Here is a 19017-nt window from a genome sequence, read left to right on the forward strand (position 1 = left end):
TTACTGTCTCTGTGCTTTACAAATTGCCATCTCCTCCAGTAGCCGAACCTAGCTAGACTTTAAGAACTGTTTGGATAAATTTTAATTCGGATTATTTAAAATCTTGTTAATCCTTGAACGCAATGTGGGTTACATAACGCTGTAACTTAAGAGGGAGAACATGCGCCACATAACTGCTGACGATAAGCAAGGTGAGCATGTTGGGGAGCTGGGATACTGTGCTCATGTGAATGAATTCACACAATTCCTTCACATTTTTACAAGTCTGTCTCTGGGCCCAATTGTCAAAAGTCTTCAAATCAAGAACAGCATGGAGGTTTTTATAAAGTAGGATTTAAAAATAATAATAAGAATGTATTTTTTACTTATTTCTGAGCTTTCCTTTTGTTTTATCCCTCAACTCCCCCATGTTGGGAACCACCACTTCACCCCGAAACCCAAAAAATACCCCCGCTGCTGTCACTTTCAAAGAGTGTTTACCTTTGTATGGCCAGGGCCTGCTGTGGGCTGAAGCGTGTGCCAGTGGGGGGGTGCAGGAGGAAGTGTCCAGGCACTCCCACCTGTAAATTCTTCTTAGCCATGCAAACTCCTGCCACCATCACGCTCAGACCCCCCATACCCAGAAAAATCCCAAGTACCATCAGTGGGACCGTGGCGTGGTACGCCGTCCCAGAGCTAAAGATCATGATTCCTCCGGAGGTCATCAGCAGGATGCCCAGACAGAGCAGCGTGCCGTGATGGATCGACATCTCAGGGGCTCCTGCCCTCCGCGGCTTGGTTTCTTCCTGTTCCCGCAGAAGAGAGGAGACGGATAAAGATCCGAGATTGTGCTTTGTGTGGGTGGGTGTGTGTGGGTGCGTGCGTGTGCGTGCGTGTGTTGGGTGGGAGTGGGAGTTAGACAGAGGCATAACAGGGGAGGCAACAACAAGAACCAGCAAACAGAAAGCAGATGGAATGTGAGCAACATGTAAATAATAACCTGCAGGGAAACCGCGCTGGGAAAGCTTGACCATTACTCCTTCACAAGTGATCAACTCTGACTCCAAATCCCTGAAGAAGAAGAGGAAGAAGAAAAATCCGTGGAGAGCCGATTTATCCAGGCCAGTCCGAATTTCCAGCGAACCCCGCCGCGCCTCTCCCTCTCCCTTTCTCTCTCTCTCATACCCCGGCGGCTCTACCGCCTCTTCCCCCGCTGAACGCTCATGTCGCCCGCTTGGTGTTTCTCCAGAGCCAGCAGCGTCGAAAAAAACCCTCTTCGATCAGAGTTGATGTTGTCGCGGAGTGGGTTTCATCTGGTCACAGCAGCAGCAGAGGAGGAAGAAGAAGAAGAAGAAGAAGCGGGCAGCTGCGGTGGAGGAAGTGCTTTTATTTTTAATGAGGAAGGCTTTTTTTTTTTTTCACTGACGAGGAATTGAGGGCAGGCCGTCCACACACACACACACACACACACACACACGGTCTGAACATTGTCACTTGGCCGCTGTTTGGACAGGCTGTTTGCTGCACGGAGAGTTATAGCCGCAGTTAAAGATGAGCAGTTCCAGCTGGAGATGGAGCCGATCGGCCAGCCCGACCTGAAGCAGGCCGCAAATCAAGCGCTATATCTCTTTATTTGGGTTCTCATCCCTCCGCCTTAATAAACTTGTTGCCTGAGCAGAGGCGGTCGCACCAATAGGGTCCGCCCACCCCGGGCCCCACCAAGGCTTTTTTTTTTTTTTTTTTTTGATGAAACGGTTAACTGGTCGTAGTTGTAAACTTTTCTAAACTTGTAAATAAAAATAAAAGCCATGAAAACTATCTGTGTATTACATCTAAAAAATAAATAAATAAATAAATAAAAAAACATCAGGGCTGCCTCTTCCATCCATGTGTTTTATTTAAGAAAAATTAATACACTCACATGGTCTGACATATATGTTCACTTCCTCAATAGTAATAATAATCAGACACATTAGACATGCACACGCAGCAATTTTGTCTCTACTTTTGTGAATCCTGCTGGCTGCATTTATTGTGCTTGTTCAGTCAGAGATCAGAGGAGGGCAGTGCAGCTTCTTTCTTCACAATGAATAGTGCAACGTAGGGTGATGGCAGTATTATGCACTCAGTGTCAGTCATCCAGAAAACATCCTACAGTTTTGGGGTTTTTTTGCCTGCTTCGACAAACCTTTTTTTTTTTTTTTTTTTCACAATTGTAACTCCGTCTGAATCGTTTGTCTTATGACCTAGGATAATGGTTTCCAGTTGATGTTTTTAGCATTTGTGCAGAAACGAAGCACACATTCATATAAACAAGCAAACGATAAACATGACACGTACAAGTTAAAGTGGATACATGTGGAAGCCGTTCAAGATGTAGTTGAATGCCCCCAAGACAACGGAGAAACGAGTTCAGTGCAGCTGGAAGTCAATTCCCACGTCGCAACGTTGGAGATAAAAGCCTCTGAAAGAAGGTCGCACCTGGAAAACTGATTCAAATTCAACCACTCTGGTGTCATTCTTTAAAATGGAAACAAAAAAAACATGCGACCGCAATTGTGCAACAGCAAATATTACCGGTTGCAATATTTAAAAGCAGAGGATGCTACGCCAAAGAAGGGCAGTGGTCTGTTGAGCACATGGAAGCACATATGGTCAGATGAGTCAGTGTTCCCAGGCTTCCAGCACAATGAGGAGGAGAATAAGCTTAGCACATAAATGGAAAAAAAAAACGAGGCAGGCATTTGTTCAAGATTTTTCTTTTTTTCACACACAAAATAAAAAGAAACGTGCAACTTTGCAGGTTAAAAAATAATTTAAAAAAATACAATTAGTCAGCTGGGAAATCCCAGAAAGCAAGTGTGCACAAGTATTTGTTGAATTAAACCAGGTTTTTGTACCTTCTGCTTGCCTCTGCTGCTTTAAGGCAACTGATGGAGGTCAACATCATTTCAGCTGCTGATGTTTTCCCCATCAAGCCCAAAGTGATTGTCAAAGCTCGGCACGTAAAGGTTTGCAACAACTTCAAGGATGGTATTTACCTAGAAAACAACCGTTGGTCACACTTGTTTCTCTGAACTCCTGTGAATGTTGGTATTTTGTGACGAGGTCTCCATCACTGCCAACTCTTTTCAGTCAAAGTGTGACCAACGACCTTGTTGATTTGCTGTTGAAAAGCTGCAAATCAGATAAAAAACAACAATCTACTGTCACATGCGTCAAACCCTCTGCAACTGAGCCAGATGCTAAATTCTTTGCATCTTGAAATTGTTTCAATTTGATTTAAAGAGAGATTTAAAAAAAAAAGGCAAGTTTCTTTGATTGGCATTAATCAATATCTTTGGTTTTCTTTACATTCATTATTAAACATTTGATCTATGTGCTTCTGGAAGTCCTCAAACTGCATAGTTACTGATTTAAAGTGTAAGCGATAAGTGTGGTCAGTTTCAGCTTGGCTGTATATCCCCCTTTTACGCAAAAAATATATATAGCCAAATCCACATACGAATGTTTTATGAGATGAAGATTAAAGATTTGGAATGGGTAAGCCAAAACCTAGAAGTGAACTTGACAGGAAGTGAGTTGGGTCGCCTCAAGGCGGCCGTGGACAATCTGAGAGACTCTGAAAATGTTAGCAGGATGAGAAGGTAGAGTGGGAAAATATTGGCAAGTCAAAATGTTGGACGCCGACAGACTTATGCAAAAGACTAAATGCTGAAACTGAGTCAAAACAAGCTTCAAATAATTACTTTAAAAGGCTTGGTTACACTTATGCAGCCAGAATATTGCATCTTTTATCGTTTTCCACCCACTTCGAGGAAATCTGTTACTTTTTCAGTTCAATTGTGATGGCTATGTATGACATTGTATCTGGGAAAACACCGGACATTACATTATACACTACAAAATCTTGTAGTGCCTTTTGAGATCCATTATTAGACTGGGAGAGGGATCAAATAAAAAGTATTACCTCAAAATGTCCCCTTAAACCTAGCTCCAAAAGTGAATCAATCTCCGTTCTTCCCTACCCGTTGTGGTTTTAGAACCATAGATTAAGCTTAAAAAAAACAGTAACATAGCGTCAGTCAGAAAAGTTAAGGTCTGTAACTTCTTACTTTAATCATTTAAGCTGCATCAAAACTCAGTGGTATGTATGATTGAGGCTTTGCCCCCTTTAAATGATTTAGCCTCATGCAAATAGAGGTGAACGGTCTTGGTTCATTAAAGCTTCTGGCTTCAGAATTAATATTTGGTGAAAAAGGTTTTTAAAAAAAGAAAGAAATTTGGTAGGTATGTCACTATTAAATGGGTTACCTTTTGTTACCCAGCCATCATTAAAACTCACCTCATCGCTGTGTTTTGCTAAGCTAGGCTAACATGCTGTAGCTGCTTCTCAGTTCGTACTTATTTTGTATTAATATTATCTCCAATACATGTTTTATGATACAAATCATCCTAGAATGATCCCTAAAAAAACAATGTAACACTCAGTTTGGAATGTAAGAATGATATTTAAGCTAGCTCAGGATTTGTTAGCAAATTGTTGAAATGTTGGCTTACATTGCTTTATTTTGCCCAAATTACCTCGAACTAGCTTTATCATGTTTGACGTATTTAATGTAGAAAAAAAAAACATGCAGTGAACTAGGGAGAAGTAGGCTTCAGATGAATCACGAAGGTAGGAGCTAGCATCAAATTTGTGCCCAGTTTAGAAGAGGACGTGTCACACCTCAAAGCTAATCTCTCTCGACTGTCCAAATAAGGGCTCTGTTGCCAGGTGTGTGTCTGAATATGCACGCCGCAGGTGCGTAGAGCTACAGGTGGTCTTGATGGCGACCTCATATGGAGGCGGGGGTTCCAGCCACGGTGGAGGGCGAGGTGCTGGACTTAACCCGCCACAGTCCATGGGTGGGTAGTCGAAATCTTCACCACGAGTAGCGTTCCTCTGGCTCTCCATCGTCCTACAGCCAGAAAAAGTAGTTTTGAGAACAATCGTGTGAAAGCAAACATAAACAGTAAAGGTGCTTTTTTGAGATACACGTCAAACTTGTTGACATTGCCAACAAGACAGGACTTGTACGAGTCTTCTCCTATAACTTTTCTTAGGTTCTCCTCTCTCCAGTGCACCCCAAAACTGTCCTCTAAGACTTAGGCATTAAAAACAATTGATTTTTCTGTTTGGTGAAATGCCCCTATTATGGTCCAGTTTTAGTTTTCTGGCAAAACCCACTAGATTTATAAAATGAACATTTCTTGTGTCTCAAAAGAGTGTGTGATGCTATCCACTCCAACCAGGTTCCCAGGGTCTTTGGATCACTGATCCTCCAGTGTACTTTCGACAGTGGGAACATGGTACTCTTCCACGTATTCATCCTTTGGTTCCCACCGAAAATCCGAAGAGTTACCCGACCAAATCAAACCAATCGAGTTAAAAGTCGCAGTTTTAGCTCCAACTGATGTGACATAACCACCCCCTGACTTATGAAGATCAACATGCATCTGCTTTGCTTAAAACAGCATGTTCACTTATGTGTCCCATTTTAGAGAGTGACTACGAGAAATGCGCCTCTGCATCTGGTCCTATTTATAGCCCAGGGAAACAGGAAGTCATAGATCACGAATACATAAACCCTTGGATGAGTTGAAGTAGTATAGGTAAGAATGTTTTAATTAGTTATTCACTCTTTCGGAAGCATCAAATAATGTTTTAAGATACCAAAAACAGCAATATTCAGAGGCAACACAGCCACAGGCTCAACAAGAACACACACACACACACACACACAGATAGGATGCTTGAAACGATCCAATATTTGCAACATTTCTCAGCACGATGTTTGTGTTTTGTAGAGTGAACGAAGTGGTATTAGGGAGTGAACAGCCAGGCGGCAAATTTCATTACCTTGGCAAACTGAAATCTGAACCCTTATTGAAAGGGCAGCAACAAACATGCCAAGACGTTTAAACAGCGATGCCTTTTTTTTTTTTTTTTTTTACTCGTTGGATTCAACCAAAAGGCATAGTAAGTAAGCTAGATAATAAAATCAGTAGTCATAAAACAACAACCCATATTTACAATGACAGCATTTTTTTTCCCCTTCTTCTTCGTTCACCCACCTGGGCAGAAACACGGACTGGGACTCTGGGAACCGAGTCAGCTGAGGAGAGAAGAGAGCATGGCTGGAGTAGTTGGAGTAGTCGTTGTAAGGGTAATGGGGACAGTCCGGGTCGAAATCCCGCTGGTTGTAGGTCGCTACGTTTTTGCTGTTCATGGCCCAGAAGAGTCCCAGGATGAGCATGACCACCCCCAGCACCACGCAGCACAGCGAGAAAGCCTGCAGGCGGCTCTGGTAGGAGGCCAGGAAGGCTGTGGAGCCCCCGGTCACAATGAGGAAGGCTCCGACGAAGATTGCTCCGTGGTGCAGGGAAGGCATCTCCCCCCAGGACTGCAACCTGTCTCTGAGCTCTCTGCTGGGCTGGGGCCGGCTGGACGGTGTCATTCACATGTAAACAGTAGCACAGAGCGCGGTCCCCCTGTGCACTCTGACAAAGACCAGAGATCCAAGCGATTTACAAGAAACCCCGACGAGACGAGTCCTTCTAAATCTCACTGTTTGGTCTCCATCACTTCCATCTCCATTAGTGCTGAAACACTGCCGATCATTTTTAGTCCATGTGTTTATTCTCTCTCTTCTGTTCCAAATTGTTGGTTTGTTGCAAAACTTGAGGGGAAGTATAAAAGAAGAATGAAAATGTTGAAAGCTCTGATGGCTAATGTTGAGCAGCTGTGTGTTTATCATCAAGCCAGATGGACAAGAGGACGGCAGAGCCCATTAAGAAATCTTTACTGGCGCCCCACCCTCCCTCTAATGTGTCCGAAGGGTACCACTTTAGCCTGCGTGTGTGTCTGCAAGAGGGGATGAGAGACAGGAAGAGGGACAGAGGGTGGAAGAGTGCAGGTCGAAGCTATTTTTCTGAGCACAAATGGACGCAATGTAGAGAACAACTGGCTGTATTCTTCAGCGATGTGTGTCATGAAGCGTCATGACTCTGAACCCTAATTTAGTTTGAGAAATTTACAAAGTGCATCCTGTCTTAAATAAAGAGAAAATAAGTCCCACAATGCCTTGCGAGAGCATTTACACTCCAAGAAGTTTTACATTTGTCATGCTACTACCACCGACTTCAGCTTCGTTTTGCCAGGAATTTATTTGATAAGCAAACCAACACGAGGCTGTGCTGTGTTGTGTTGAACCACCTTTCACCGCAGTCACTATGGCAGGTCTTCTGGACGTGGCTTTGCACAGCTGGACACATTATAGTCACAAAAACTCCAAAGGAATAAAATGAAACTTTTAAGACTTTAATCTTTTTCTTCACCGATTCCCAAATTGTATACGACTAAAAAATGAGGAGAAAATGGTGGGAAAAGGATATAGCTGAAGCAACAATGCATTGCTTCAGTTAGTGATGCTGCAGATTGTCAAACTTTTTTGAAAACAGCCTTGACTCTCTGTTGCACTTTGCCTGTAAATTCGCCCCGCTCGCATGTGGGCAGATGGCGTGGTGTGAGAGTCCGTCTGCTTTATGATTGGCCAATCAGCAGACACGATCTCTCTCTGCCACGCCCTACGGCCCCACGGTTAACCAATAGGATACAAACTGAGAGATCAAGCCCCGCCCTTTTCGGAATATCGACCAATCAGCCTTGAATAAAGGCGGAGTTTGCAGTACACCTACCTGATCAGGAGTCGGGAATCTTTTACCCCAGCTGAATTTTTTATTTTTATTTTTTTAAGTTTAAGCTCGGGTTTTGGCTGCAGCGTCCATCAGACCGGCTTCTGACCCGAGCTGACGCGATGAGTCCGCTATTGTATTTAGGAGCTCTGCTGGTTTTCTTCCTGCTCTGGATCAGAGTCAAAGGTCTGGATTACGTGATCGTCCACCAGCGCTGGATATTCGTGTGCTTGTTCTTACTGCCCCTCTCGGTTATATTCGATGTGTATTATTATGCGAGAGCGTGGCTCATTTTTAAGATGTGCTCTGCACCTAAACTGCACGACCAGCGCGTGCGGGACATCCAGCTACAGGTGAGTGAGGGCTACGTCATCATCTCGTCATCACAACATTCCGGCACAACATACTGCTGGATTTATAGTCTCCTGATCTGAACTGCAGTAGCCATCACCGTGTATATAATATGCGTTTTGAATCAGAAAAAGCTTGTACGGGGGTTTGAACCAGGGGCGAATCAAGACTCAATGGGGCCCTGAGTAGAATGTAATTTGGGGGGGGGGGGGGGGGGGGGGGGGGCACTTCCGGCTAAGCTTTGATTTGATTTGACTTAGCTTGGCTGTGGGACTTATGTTCCTTTCTAGTTGCAAGTTGGAAAACTGGTCAAAGTTGCTGTTTGTTTTGGTGCCACCTCCATTAGCAATACATGCCAAAAATAAATAAATGCATGCACTTCTCGTTAAATCAAAGCAACATGCACACGTATAGTGATGATAGAACGCTATGTATGTTACAGACTTAATGAGACGTATCAGAAGTGTTTATACTTGCAGCTTTCATTATGTTTTGTGTGTGCTGCAGCCATATTGGATTCTAAGCTTGAGTCTGACTGGTGATTTCCTTCTTTCCTAATCAGAGTCCGGATTTTAGAGGGGATCCTTGTTTTATTTCCAAGTACAATATTTGACTTGCCAGTGAAAATACAACTCGGTTAAAGGAGATTCATTGGGAGTTTCAAAATGTTATGTTGTGTTTACAAGCAACGATTGGTAAAATATTAACCCACTCTTGCTTTAAATTGCTGATCAACTGATTGTGAATCCAATTTTATTATTGAATTAGCGCTGTTATGGTTACGCCAACTTTATGACGGTTTTTATTTGTCCTAAATACACCATTAATGCAAATTAAATTGCTCTAAAGCCTCCATACCAGCAGGGGGCACTAAGCAGCTGCAATTCCTGCACATTCCCCAGCTTTGCGTGACTTGGAACATTTATATCCTTTAAATTTAATGCCTAAGATTAACAGTATATAAGTAGATTTCCCTATATAGTACACTATATAATGTACTGCTAAAGTACTCTTATTCTGTGTCAAACACAGGTACGTGAGTGGAGGAAGAACGGCGGTGGGACCTACATGTGTACCGGTCGACCCGGCTGGCTCACCGTGTCCCTCAGAGTGGGAAAATACAAGAAGACCCACAAGAACATTATGATCAATATGATGGACATTCTGGAGGTGGACACAAAGAGGCAGGTAGGAGAAACCAGGAGACAAGAAGCTGGACGTCGCAGGAGATTATTATTTTTCCCTCCATGCGCTCAGATTAACTAAACTCCTGAAGCTCCCTGTAATCACCATGTTGACTCATTACACAACTCGTCTTTCCTGAACATTTTCTTTATTCTTAGGTGTAATTCTTTGAGCAGACATACCTCTAAGCATTTAGAAATTGTTAAGGTCAATTTGATTCGTCCAGATATCATACCTTGTGTTAAGGAGAAAAGTTATTATGTTAGCTTAAATTTTGGAAAAGCATGGCTCTCCTTTTCCTCCTGTTAGCCGGGTCGAGCGGGGTTCTCCGTGAGCGTCCTGCAACCGCGTGCTGCTAAAACGAAACAACAACAAAACGTGTTGACGTCACAGATCACGGAGTTTTAATCTCATACAAAGCAATCGACAACAAAGTTGCAGAGATACAGAGATATGCATTTTCTCATGAAAATAAAAACACACAAAGGGGAAGACACACAAACACAAAACACATAAGACAGACAAAGGCGCCCAACGTGGAGTAAAAAGATGGAAAAAACTCTCTCTTCTCCGGTGTTGACTTGAAACTATAAACCAAAAGGGTGTTTCCCTATTTAATATATGCAAAAAAGGCGTTCCGTTCTTTGACCAATCAGAAACTCCCTCAACACCCAGAGATCCTGGGACTCCCCCTATCTCAGCTCCGATGTCTGGCTTTTATCTAAGTGAAAGGGCGGACGACTTCGTCCTGGGCCGCGCCAGGTACGGGGAGAGGCGCCAAAGAGTCTGTAACTCCTATCAGAGTGTAAATTTTATAGCTTTGTGTCTGTCAGCGGGGGAGGAAAAAAGGCCCTGCTTTGGCCTGCTTCTTCAGCTGAATTCCCAAATGTTCAACAGAAAACTGTTCCAAATAAAGTGTTGGCTATCCCTTTACACATGTCGTAAGATTAAGTGTGTTTTTAGCATTAAATAATCATTTTTCTTTACACTTGTTTCAATAGATTTTTTTTCTTCCCCTTTATGTCACAGAATTCAATGTTGTGTTTGAGGTGTTGCCGTAGATAACATTGGCAGATTACTAAAGTTTTCTCTGATGTTCTGAATTAACATTACCAAAATTATGACCTTATTAAAAATAATCCTTAAAGGCATAGTAGGCAAAGTAATAAAATAGCATAGTGCTAATAGGTACTTTTAGATGCTTTTGACCTGAAACAAAGAAATGTTAATCTGATTTAATGTCAAACAGTGAGAAGAAAAGGACATATTTTGTCAAAAAAAAAAGAAGTTTTTTTGACAATAACTTCAAAGAGTTAGTTTTTTACTCATGAGTGTCTCATGTACAGGTGGTGCGAGTGGAGCCTCTGGCCAACATGGGTCAAGTGACCGCTCTCCTGAACTCCATCGGCTGGACGCTGCCGGTGCTGCCGGAGCTGGACGATCTCACAGTGGGTGAGGCGAGCGCACGTCAGATTATTTTTAGGGTTCATCATCTCAGTGTTGCTTCATTTCTCTCTCCCCGCTTTCCTAAAAGTAGAAAACCCATCCGTCATCGCGCTGTGATTTCCACAGCTTGTGCACGAGATGGAGATCTGCAAACCCTCCATCAATCAGTGCGTCCTGTTCAGAGCCACGGCTGCTCCTCTAATTGCGTTAGAAGGAGGAGAGGGGGAAGGGTTCTGGCGTTGCAGCTCGGAAGATGAAACCCGGAGGAAATGGCCGCAGCAGCGTGGAAGCACCCCTGGATAGAGTTTCATAATGGATTTCCTGATGCCATAATCTACGCATCAGCGATCTAATGTTTTCCCATCAGGCCGTGCTACATTCATTTATCCCGCTGTCCACAGACCAACGCGCTCGCAGCAGGCGAATGCTGTTATCTGCTCGTCTGTTTGGCCCCCCTGTTGCTCTCACCCGGGCAGAAATTCAATTACCGTAGAGCATTTTGTTTTGTTTTTTTTTTCCTTTCTCAGGTGGGCTGGTGATGGGAACAGGCATCGAGTCTTCCTCCCACATTTATGGGCTTTTTCAACACATATGTGTCGCGTACGAGCTGGTCCTTGCTGACGGCAGCTTGGTGCGCTGCACAGAGGCAAGTACTGCACCGGTTCGAGTCCAAGGGCCCTAAATCCTACAGCAGACCAGGCGTTCAGAGGGAAAACATTTGGCTTAGACAATGTTTTTGTTATTGCATCACACATTTATGAGCTTTGGTCACAAAAACCCCCATTTGAGGTCAAAATTATAGCCAATTATGTACTGTATGTCTTATATCAGACATTTTTTTTTCTTTTCTTTTTTTTTTTTTAGAAAGCTGACAGAGCATCCTGTGGCAGTCTGAGAGCAATAATAATAATAAAAACTAGGGCTGCAATTAACAATTACGTTCAGGATTGATTGATTAATCGATCGATTATTCTGATGATTAATCTGATTTTAAAAATTTACACAATCTCCCAATTGTTTTTGTTAAAGTCTTTTTTTAATACAATATTAGAATTACGTTAAAGATGCAAATAAATAAGAAAATATTTGTCTTCTTAGGGTTAGGGACAAGGTACGGTTTGTTGAATTTTATTGCCTAAAATTGAATAAAGCAGCATTGCTTTTAGTGAATGTGTGATTATTTGTATCTTCAAAACACGTCTAACATCAAAGAAAGGTTCAGCCCTTTGTGCTTATTGACTTAATGTCAATACAGTGTAGGGCTAATTTATATATTTATTTTTTTTGGATGAACCAATTAATAATTTGATAGGAAAAGGTGCCTAACGGCAGATGCTTATTTACCGAATTTGAAGCAGGTGAAGCTAAAAGTATGCCACTCGAGAATAAAGCACATTTACACACAGAGATGTTTTTTTCTTCTTTATCTTAAATTAAAAATGTGTGTATTTTTGTGATGCTCTGAGCTTATGAATGTTTTTCTTCCAGGAAGTGGTCTTTTTTAAAAATCTGTATACTTGATTACTGCATGTTGACGATTATTTCAATAATCATTTCATCGTGATTGATCCTATTAATCGTTTCAGCCCTAAAAATAACACCGGTGTGGTTGAACATTAGACATTTAAAAGATAAAAATAATAAGCAAAGCAGATCTGTGTATCCTTCACAACATTTTGTTGGGGTGTGACCAATTTATCCCGTTGAGATTTTACATGATGGACCTTCACATCACACCAAATGACGCACAAGTTTGATGTACAATAATATTTTTTCTAATTAAAAATATCTGAAAAGTGCGGCATGTGTTTGTATTCAATGGAAGCCCGTTTCTCTTGGCAACATGTCTCAGGCTGAGTCAGACTGGAGGGAGAAGGTTTGCAAACATCAAATCTTGCCACGGATTCTTGATTAGATTTGAGTCTGTTCTTTGACTAGGCCATTTAAACACACATAAACAGCTATGCTGCTGATGTGCGCAAATAAACAGCGTGGTTGTAATGTGACAACATGTGAAGTGGTAAAAGGAGTGCGCATTCTTTCCCAAGACAACGTGGGTTTTTGCTTTTCCCCAAACAGGAGGAGAACTCTGACCTGTTCCACGCCGTGCCCTGGTCCTGTGGCACTCTGGGATTCCTGGTCGCAGCGGAGATTAAAATAGTCCCGGCGAGGTCCTGGGTGAAGCTGCGCTACGAACCCGTCAGAGGCCTGGAGAACATCTGCCGACGCTTCGCCGAGGCGTCGGCCGACAAGCGGAACACGTTCGTCGAGGGCATCCAGTACAGCCTGGACTCGGCCGTCGTCATGACGGGAACCATGACCGACCACGCGGAGCCGGACAAGGTGAGGCGCCGGCGTTGGCAGGTCCGCCGTCCCGTCTTTGACCGCGTCTGATGTCGGATCTTCCTCCTGGACAACAGATCAACAGAATCGGCCTGCACTTCAAACCCTGGTTCTTTAAGCACGTGGAGAGCTACCTGAGAGGAGGCCACAGCGGAGTGGAGTTCGTCCCTCTGAGGCAGTACTATCACCGACACACGCGCAGCATCTTCTGGGAGCTTCAGGTACACACACATGCACATCGCCTGTCACTTTTTAGCATTGGGCTGCTAACGTTAACATCGTAGCTCCACCTTTAGCTTCATCGCCTCAAATCGATAATGGATAAGACGAGGGCTCACACAATTAATCAGATTAATCGTGACAAATAAATAATCGTCAAGTAATTTAGTAATCGATCAATTGTTAACTAGATTATTCAGACTCTAAATAAGGTCACTTGCTGAAGAACACCATGTAAGCAACAGTAATTGTTGCTTTTATATACTATATATAGTATATATAGTACATTTGCAAAGCTCCTCAAGTGGCATAGGTTTAGCTCCACCCGGTTCAATTTAACTAAAGGAATGCTATATTATTGCATTTTAGGCCAAAAAAATGTAATTTGAATTGAGTTATTTGTTTATTTGATCTTTTTATGTATTTCTAAGATTGCATAAAACAGGCTTAAGCTGATCAGTGAAAAATCTGTACTGTGTGTCACTTTTTATTCCAATGATTTGATTAATCATCAGAGTAACAGATAGAATAATAAATTAGTAAAATAACCGTTAGTTGCCGCCCTACTGAAGACCTCACAGCCGAAATTTTCACACGGAATCGTCTTAACTTTTCTGCCAGAATCTTGTTCTTAATCGCTGTTCAACGTTTTCGTCACATCCCAGTGATTTTCAACAGGATCTGAAAATCCGGGTGAGTCAGCCACCGGTGAGAACATCGTTCTCTGCTGCCTGATCCTCCGGTTTAAATCCAACACATCCTCCCACTATCAGCTTGTAATCAAAGTAAATAATATTGACTGTAAAGCTGCTCATTTACTATTTTCATGTCGTAAGGCTAAAGCAGTTTTGTTGGAAAATAAAATAAAAAGTGGACCACATGACACTTTTCCCACAGGGACAGAGTTCAAACTGCTTCTCTGTTTCTTAAAGGGAAATTTCAGGATTTTTGAGTCGAAGTGAGAAATCCCTGTCTGTCCTGGTGTCACTGAGTTGACTATTTACTATTAATAATTCACCGCCCAAACATCCTGAGCTAAGCTCATAGTTTTGTTTGAAATGAAGTTTTATTTAGATTATTATGATGTCGTTCGCCAATTAGCCTATTGATTTTGTAATTTCTCAGTACTTGCAACCTGACCTTCACTGCAAATGTAGCAAATTTCCAAAGCAACCCCATTTCAAATATTAAAAATGTTTTCATCACCAGAAAGCAAAATGAATCTAAGCATTTGAAGGAGTCCATTACCACTCCATTAGTGGTTTTCTAAACCACTATATGGTTGGTATACCTCCTTAATAAATCAATGTCTGCCTTTTTGAAATCCTGTCTGCTGGAAAAAAAAAATTAACTCACATGTAGAAAACTATGAGTGCTGTTATTCCAGGTGTACTTACCTGAGGAAACAGAAGCAGCAAAATGCACCGAGAAGCATCTTACTGGAAAAAGTCTCGGCTGCTGCTGAAAAAACTCACCTGGAGGCCTCAAAAACAATGACTTTATCCTTTTAGTTTTTATACTTAGGACATGAGTCTTTATTGTTCCCCTTAAATAGTAGATGAATGCGTGGTAGTAAAGTTTAAAGTGAGGGGAGAGGCATATATTACCGATAACAGAGAGACTTTGTGTCTGTATGTGTGTCTACCTCTGAGTTGTGCCTGTGTCAGCACACCCATATTTTTTGCTTTTTGCAACGCTTGTACTTAAGATGGTTATTTTCTACTTTACATACCCAGCTGTGTGAACGTTTCACGTAGGAAGGTTATTGGTGACGCACCGCCTCCAACCTACTTTTCCCATGTAAATATTCCAATTTTGGTGTAGATAACCGGTCAGTGCAAATGTGACGTCATTTATAGGTTCATAAAAAAGCTGTGGCATTAACCTCTGTGCTGTATTTGAGAGTGAAGCTGTTTTGAGATGATAGGACCACAATTCGGTCTTGGCTCCTCTTGAACCAGCCGTGAGCTTCACCCTCTGGGATCTGCACCGAATGAAGACACCAAGAGAGCCAGCTACTGTTTAATAATACAGAGCGGCAACCAATGGTTATTTTAGTAATCAATTAATATTTCATCAATTGATTATTCTGATGATTAATTCATTAATCGGATAAAATATTAGCACATTCTGCAGAATTTTCATTTAGGCCTTTTCATACAATTGAAGTGCATTAAATGCATTAAAATACACCAATAAACTATTCAGTGCCTTTTTAAAAAAAATAAGAAAGCAAACATTTTATTGCCTAAAATGCAATAACAACATTTCTTTAGGGTTCGCTTGATCATTTGTAGCAAAGGATGCACCTGCAGCAAAAAACACTTCTGACATCATTAACATGTGAAAAGCTGATCTTCCTGCTTGACTTGGCATCATTGTAGAGTAGTACTAATCTGTTGATTTGTTTATTTATTTTTTCTTTAGAAAAAGTTTCTAAATGGGAATTTTTTTTCCCCCCTACACGCCTTTAACTGGGTGAAGCTAAAAGCTTTGCCACTTGAGGAGTTCTGGGTACAGCGTATTTACAGACAAAGGATTTTTTAATTTAATCTTAAATGTAAAATGCATATATCTTTTGTACAGTTTTCACTATTTACTGCTGTGGGCATGTTGTTGTTTCACTAAATGGCCTTTTTTTTATGTCTGTATGTCACAACCAAAGATTAATCGATTACTAAATTAATTCACAATTATCTCAATAATCGATTAATCTGATCAATTGTTCCAGCCCAACTCATATACTACTTATTTACTGTTAACATAACTTAATATCCTGAATCTATCCCTTAAAGCCTTCAAATCTCTTTGTCTCTTTGTAATTTAAACAGTTACTATTAATGGATAATTTTGTCAGCCTATTTTGGAGGGTCATCCGTCCAGCTTATAGAATCCAGACGTTTAGGGCCTCACAAAGACAATAATGAGACTCTTATTAACCATCAACTGATGTACAGGTCCACCCAGTCACACAGAATCCCTGTTTCCAGGAGCTTAGACTATTTTAACAACTCCCCTGCTCACTTCCCCCTAGTTTCCTAAAGCTCTAATGCTCCACCAGTCACACAGTCACAAACACACACCGTGCACACACCCCATTAGCCATTAGTGAGAATAGCCTGACAGTGGTGTTTTCAGTAACAGTAAATGGCCTGATAAATTATGCATAGTTCTGGTTTGACAGATGCCTAAGGTAGAGTCCTCTGAGCTTTAGTCTGCTACCTTTTTATTTTTATTTATTTACCTTTTTTTTTAAGGCGCTTGTCTCTGTTTACATTTCACTTGGAATGCAGACAGAAATAGGGCAGTCTGTGATGGAAATCATCCAGGTGTTGAATTTGATAGCCTCAGACAGAAGTTGTCGTTGTTGTTGTTGTTGTTGTTTTTGCGCTGCCCTCTGGTGGAAATTTAGGAAAACTGAAGAAGATTGCGTAGGACAGAAAAACCCATAGACTCACCACTTTAAGAGTTTGTTGTGGGCGTGTGTATGAATGAATCAAATAAATCTCCAGTAGTCTGCTTTACAAGGGAGTGGTTCAGGTATAACGAAACATATGAACATGAGTGTGTGGTTTTACACTCATGTAAAACCAAGAATTAGCTTTACCTTTAGAGGAAATCTTCAAGTGGACGCTGACTGCTTCTCTTATCTGAGATGCTAACACTGACATATGAGCTTCCCGGCTCTGATTTGACTCAAAAGTTAATATGAACTTGTTTTTTTAAATTATTTTTATTTTTTAAAACCAATTTCAAAACCAGCTTTGTAGCGAGTTTGGAGTCGTTGTAACATCTAACAGTTTTCCAGCTGAAACACGCTGAAATTTATGGGCTGCGCTTAAAAGCCAGATCCCTTCTGAAAACCCAACCCATCGAAATGAACTACCGCCATTTCTGCCAAGAAGGGTGATCGGATATCCGACCAGAATTATCCCAGAAGCTTGTAGACGATTACAAGAAATATTAAAGTCAAGGTGCAGCTTGCAGAAGGACAACATTTTCGTGAGGTTGTATGTGTAGTTTCGAGGTGGTTTGTATAATTATGACCCTGTGTGGATTGGAAGGTAATTCACGATAACGACTGAAGTCAATTGTCTTGTATTTATTTCACCCATTGGGAAAAAAAAAACACATCGTTAGAAGCTAATGATTGTTACCTTCCAGCTTCTGATCGTAGCCCCTAAAAGCCTAAATAAACCTTTGGCAGCTAAACCTTTAGATAAAAAATATCCAATAACACAGCTCAAAGCTATTGTTGTCTGTGCCTCTTTTACAGGACATCATCCCATTTGGCAACAACCCCGTGTTCCGCTGGCTTTTTGGATGGATGGTTCCTCCTAAGATCTCTCTGCTGAAACTCACCCAGGGAGAAACCATTAGACGGCTGTACGAGCAGCACCACGTGGTCCAGGACATGCTGGTACCCATGAAGCATCTGCAGGCGGCCATCACTCGCTTTCACCAGGAAATCAATGTGAGACTCAAATTATTGATCGGCGTGTCACGTTGCACTCTGTTCATGATGAACTGCGTCTCGCTTGAATCATGAGAGTGACTTGTGCTTTTTCTTTTTTTCTTTTCTTGTTCTTTTTCTTCCTCCCCAGGTTTACCCGCTGTGGCTGTGCCCGTTCCTGCTGCCGCCCGGCAGAGGGATGGTCCACCCCAAGGCCCAGCAGGAGGAGGAGCTGTACGTGGACATCGGCGCGTACGGCGAGCCGAAGGTCAAACATTTCGAAGCCAAGGCGTCGACGCGTCAGCTGGAGAAGTTTGTCAGAGAAGTGCATGGGTAAGCCTCCTGTCTGAAAACCAAAACTTGAAACGCACGCGACCAGGGCTGAAACGATTAATCGGATTAATCGTGATTATTGAAGTAATCGTCAACTAATTTAGTAATCAATTAATTGTTAACTGGATTAAACGTTAATACCATTTGCTGAAAGGACAACATACATAAAAAAAGAAATTGTACATTTGCATTGAAGATAAAAAGAAAAAAAAATCTTTCTTATTCAGAACTCCTCAAGTGGCTGTTTTAGCTTAGGGTTCTCCTGTTATGCACCGTTTTCTATCCAATTATTGAATGGATAATTGGATGCAAAAATTTATCAATTTATAATATTGTCTAAAAAATCCTAAAGTAATTACATGAAAAATCTTTAGTGTGCCAATTTTCCTCATGCGATTAATCGATTCATCGTCTAAATAATCTAAAATAATCGGTAGTTACATGCAACACCTTGTGACATTCTGTTGTTGCATTTCAAATGCTCCTCTCCAGGTTCCAGATGCTGTATGCGGATGTGTACATGGATCGAGAGGAGTTTTGGGAGATGTTCGATGGACAGCTGTACCACAAACTAAGAGCCGAGCTGGGCTGTAAGGAAGCTTTCCCTGAAGTTTACGATAAAATCTGTAAATCTGCCCGGCACTGAGCCCGAGTTCTGTTCTGCTCTCCGGTCTGATATCCCACGCCAGCGGTACACCGCGGTGCTGTGCACCACTGAAACCAGCTACTCTTCTTAGAATGCTTCAACCAAAACAAACTTCCTGCACATGAGAATACACCTTTCATTGTTGAACTACTATCTTTTACACCTTAGTTCTTATTTTGGTACAGTGACAAACTTCTTGTACAACATGAAAAAAAGGCATGACTATTTTTGATGAGTTTTTGTCATTAAAATCCTTTCTTTGCAGAGCCTATTTGGATACATAATTAAATAAATTTCATTACATGGTTTCTATAATAATAATAAT

At 41.7% G+C, this 19017-nt stretch overlaps 2 protein-coding genes across 3 annotated transcripts; one reads left to right on the forward strand and one right to left on the reverse strand.

Moving 5' to 3' along the window:
* Window positions 1-1901: 1901 nt before the first annotated feature.
* On the reverse strand, window positions 1902-7795 carry LOC111609785. Of its 2 annotated transcripts, none has more exons than XR_002753328.1 (2): window positions 7720-7795; window positions 1902-4940 (listed from the first exon to the last, which is right to left on the reverse strand). XR_002753328.1 is itself a non-coding variant. In XM_023340239.1 (2 exons), the coding sequence occupies exons 1-2, from the start codon at window positions 6477-6479 to the stop codon at window positions 4703-4705; spliced, it is 621 nt and encodes a 206-aa protein (XP_023196007.1). In that variant the 5' UTR covers window positions 6480-6764; the 3' UTR covers window positions 1902-4702. The 2 variants fall into 2 exon arrangements, 1 of the variants encoding a protein (XP_023196007.1); XM_023340239.1 differs by lacking the exon at window positions 7720-7795 and adding an exon at window positions 6097-6764.
* Window positions 7734-18963, forward strand: dhcr24 (24-dehydrocholesterol reductase). Its single transcript, XM_005795541.2, has 9 exons — window positions 7734-8069; window positions 9100-9255; window positions 10599-10704; window positions 11226-11344; window positions 12778-13041; window positions 13119-13262; window positions 17537-17734; window positions 17865-18046; window positions 18539-18963. Exons 1-9 carry the CDS (start codon window positions 7839-7841, stop codon window positions 18690-18692), a joined length of 1554 nt encoding a protein of 517 aa, XP_005795598.1. The 5' UTR covers window positions 7734-7838; the 3' UTR covers window positions 18693-18963.
* The last annotated feature ends 54 nt before the right edge of the window (window positions 18964-19017 follow it).

Source organism: Xiphophorus maculatus, chromosome 9, assembly GCF_002775205.1.
Source record: "Xiphophorus maculatus strain JP 163 A chromosome 9, X_maculatus-5.0-male, whole genome shotgun sequence".
In the NCBI taxonomy this organism is placed as follows: Eukaryota; Metazoa; Chordata; class Actinopteri; order Cyprinodontiformes; family Poeciliidae; genus Xiphophorus; species Xiphophorus maculatus.

What these genes read in the sequence shown, in the direction of transcription:
- LOC111609785 (XM_023340239.1), bottom strand. Translation starts at nt 6,479, where the DNA reads ATGACACCGTCCAGCCGGCCCCAGCCCAGCAGAGAGCTCAGAGACAGG. An exon ending in CAGTCCGTGTTTCTGCCCAG is followed by an intron (nt 4,941 to 6,096) that starts GTGGGTGAACGA and finishes TTCTGGCTGTAG; the next exon opens with GACGATGGAGAGCCAGAGGA.
- dhcr24 (XM_005795541.2), top strand. Translation starts at nt 7,839, where the DNA reads ATGAGTCCGCTATTGTATTTAGGAGCTCTGCTGGTTTTCTTCCTGCTC. An exon ending in TGCGGGACATCCAGCTACAG is followed by an intron (nt 8,070 to 9,099) that starts GTGAGTGAGGGC and finishes TGTCAAACACAG; the next exon opens with GTACGTGAGTGGAGGAAGAA. An exon ending in GCTTGGTGCGCTGCACAGAG is followed by an intron (nt 11,345 to 12,777) that starts GCAAGTACTGCA and finishes TTCCCCAAACAG; the next exon opens with GAGGAGAACTCTGACCTGTT.